This window comes from Empidonax traillii, unplaced genomic scaffold (assembly GCF_003031625.1).
Source record: "Empidonax traillii isolate 1590-97213 ecotype Southwest subspecies unplaced genomic scaffold, ASM303162v1 scaffold1004:size452305, whole genome shotgun sequence".
Classification (NCBI taxonomy): Eukaryota; Metazoa; Chordata; class Aves; order Passeriformes; family Tyrannidae; genus Empidonax; species Empidonax traillii.
In genome coordinates this window covers 114171-115869 of record NW_020956197.1, presented here as the reverse complement: position 1 = coordinate 115869, position 1699 = coordinate 114171, and the positions used below count along the sequence as shown (strand labels likewise).

Sequence of the window (1699 nt, the reverse complement as noted above, 5' to 3'; positions counted from 1 at the left end):
CTCGAAAGTCTGACCGTCCACGGCCACAGCCATGACGAAGTTTTTGGCGTGGCTCTCCCCGCTCTCCGAGAGGAACTCGTACTTGAGCCCCGGCCGCAGCTCGTTGAGGATCATGACAGGGTTCTTCCCGCTGGCGGTGGGGTAGGGGGACGGCGGGGGCAGAGGCGACTGGGAGAGGCTGCTGGCCACGGCAGCCGACGGCAAACCGTACTCCCCGCCGGAGCTGAAGGAGCCGTCCCCGTTGGAGCCGAGGTAAAAGGACGCGTCGGAAGGGACCGGCGTCTCGAACCCGTTGAAGAGGGTGTCGGGGAAGTCCGCCTGGTCGGACGTGAAGTCCGTGTTGACCGACAGAGTCCTGCCCATGGCCAGGTGGGCCTCCGAGGCGTTGGGGAACTGGACGAAGGACCGCAGAGCCTTCTCAGCGGCGTGGAGCTTGGCCTTCTTTTTCGTGGGGCCAGAGCCCTCGAACACCTGCCCGTTGACTTCCACGGCCATCACGAACATGGGGGCGTGGACCGGCCCCGTCTGGGAGAGCAGTTTGTACTGTAAGCCGGGTTTGATCTCGTTAAGTTGCATCAGGGCGTTCTTGGGCAGGACGGGGCCGGGCGTTTTCTTCCTCTTCTTGGGGCGAAATTTGGAATGGCCGTTGTTGCCCTCCTCCAGAGGCCTCTTCCTGCTGCTGCTGCTGCCGCCGTTGGAGAGCTGTGTCCCCTCCCCGGCCCCTGTCCCACCGCTGTCTTTGGGGGGAACGTTGTCCACGTTGCGGTTTTCTTTAATGTCGGTGCTGCTCGAACCTGCGGTGCCCAGAAAGAGTAACTTACAATGCCTTCGGTGCAGGATCTTGTAAATGCAAAATTTATAGATTCCTTTATCTCTCTTTGTAACTGGTTAAGTGATGTGTGCTCACAGGTTAAATATTTTGGCAGTACAACCATAGATAATAATAATAATGATAATAATGATGGTAATGTAATGCAATCTCAATGATTCAAGAAATAACACACTCAGTGATCTTCACGCTACACATCTGGTACAGTCACATAGCAAAAACCCACAACAGCTTCTGGTTTTTTCATTTAAATTATGTTGGAACAAAACTTCTACTTATAAATTACATTTAGCCTGAAAAATGCTTTCAATCAGAAATATAAGCTATAGTAGAGTATATCCATAAAACAAACAACTACCATGAATAAAATAAAAATGGATGCTTAAGACCAGAATTCAGAGACAGGTATTTAATTCTATTTTATTATTATTTTAGTCATGTTACTTCTTTTGCCTCGGGGATTATTAGTTGCTCAAATTGAAAAACTACATAAATAAAACCTGAGCAATGAAAAAATAGGCAGCTCTTTGGTAAATTACCAAGACTGAAGAGTGTTCAAATGCTTTTTTTTTCTCTTTAACTATTCCATATTTTCCTAAATCAATTATTTTTTTAAGCCTTTCAGAAACGTTCATTTCCCCTCACCCCAATTTGCTCAGGAACTACAGCTGCCTGCTGTGCCACCATAGAATCATAGAATCATAGAATCATAGAATAGATTGGGTTGGAAAAGACCTCCAAGATCATCAAGTCCAACCCCTGATCCAACTCCAATTACTATATCATGGCACTAAGGGCCACATCCAATCTCTGCTTAAAAACCTCCAGGGATGGTGAATCCACCACCTCTCTGGGTAGGCTGTTCCAATG

At 48.3% G+C, this 1699-nt stretch overlaps 1 protein-coding gene across 2 annotated transcripts in view; it reads right to left on the bottom strand.

Annotated features, from left to right (window-relative positions):
* The window catches only part of ADARB1 (adenosine deaminase RNA specific B1), a 42530-nt gene that overhangs the window by 34891 nt on the left and 5940 nt on the right, over positions 1–1699 (bottom strand). Inside the window, exon 2 of one of the 2 annotated variants that reach the window (XM_027904028.1) lies at positions 77–794. In XM_027904028.1, coding sequence (XP_027759829.1) covers positions 77–794 — 718 coding nt within the window. The remainder of the gene's footprint in view (positions 1–76; positions 795–1699) is intronic. The other variant, XM_027904027.1, reaches the window with a different exon arrangement.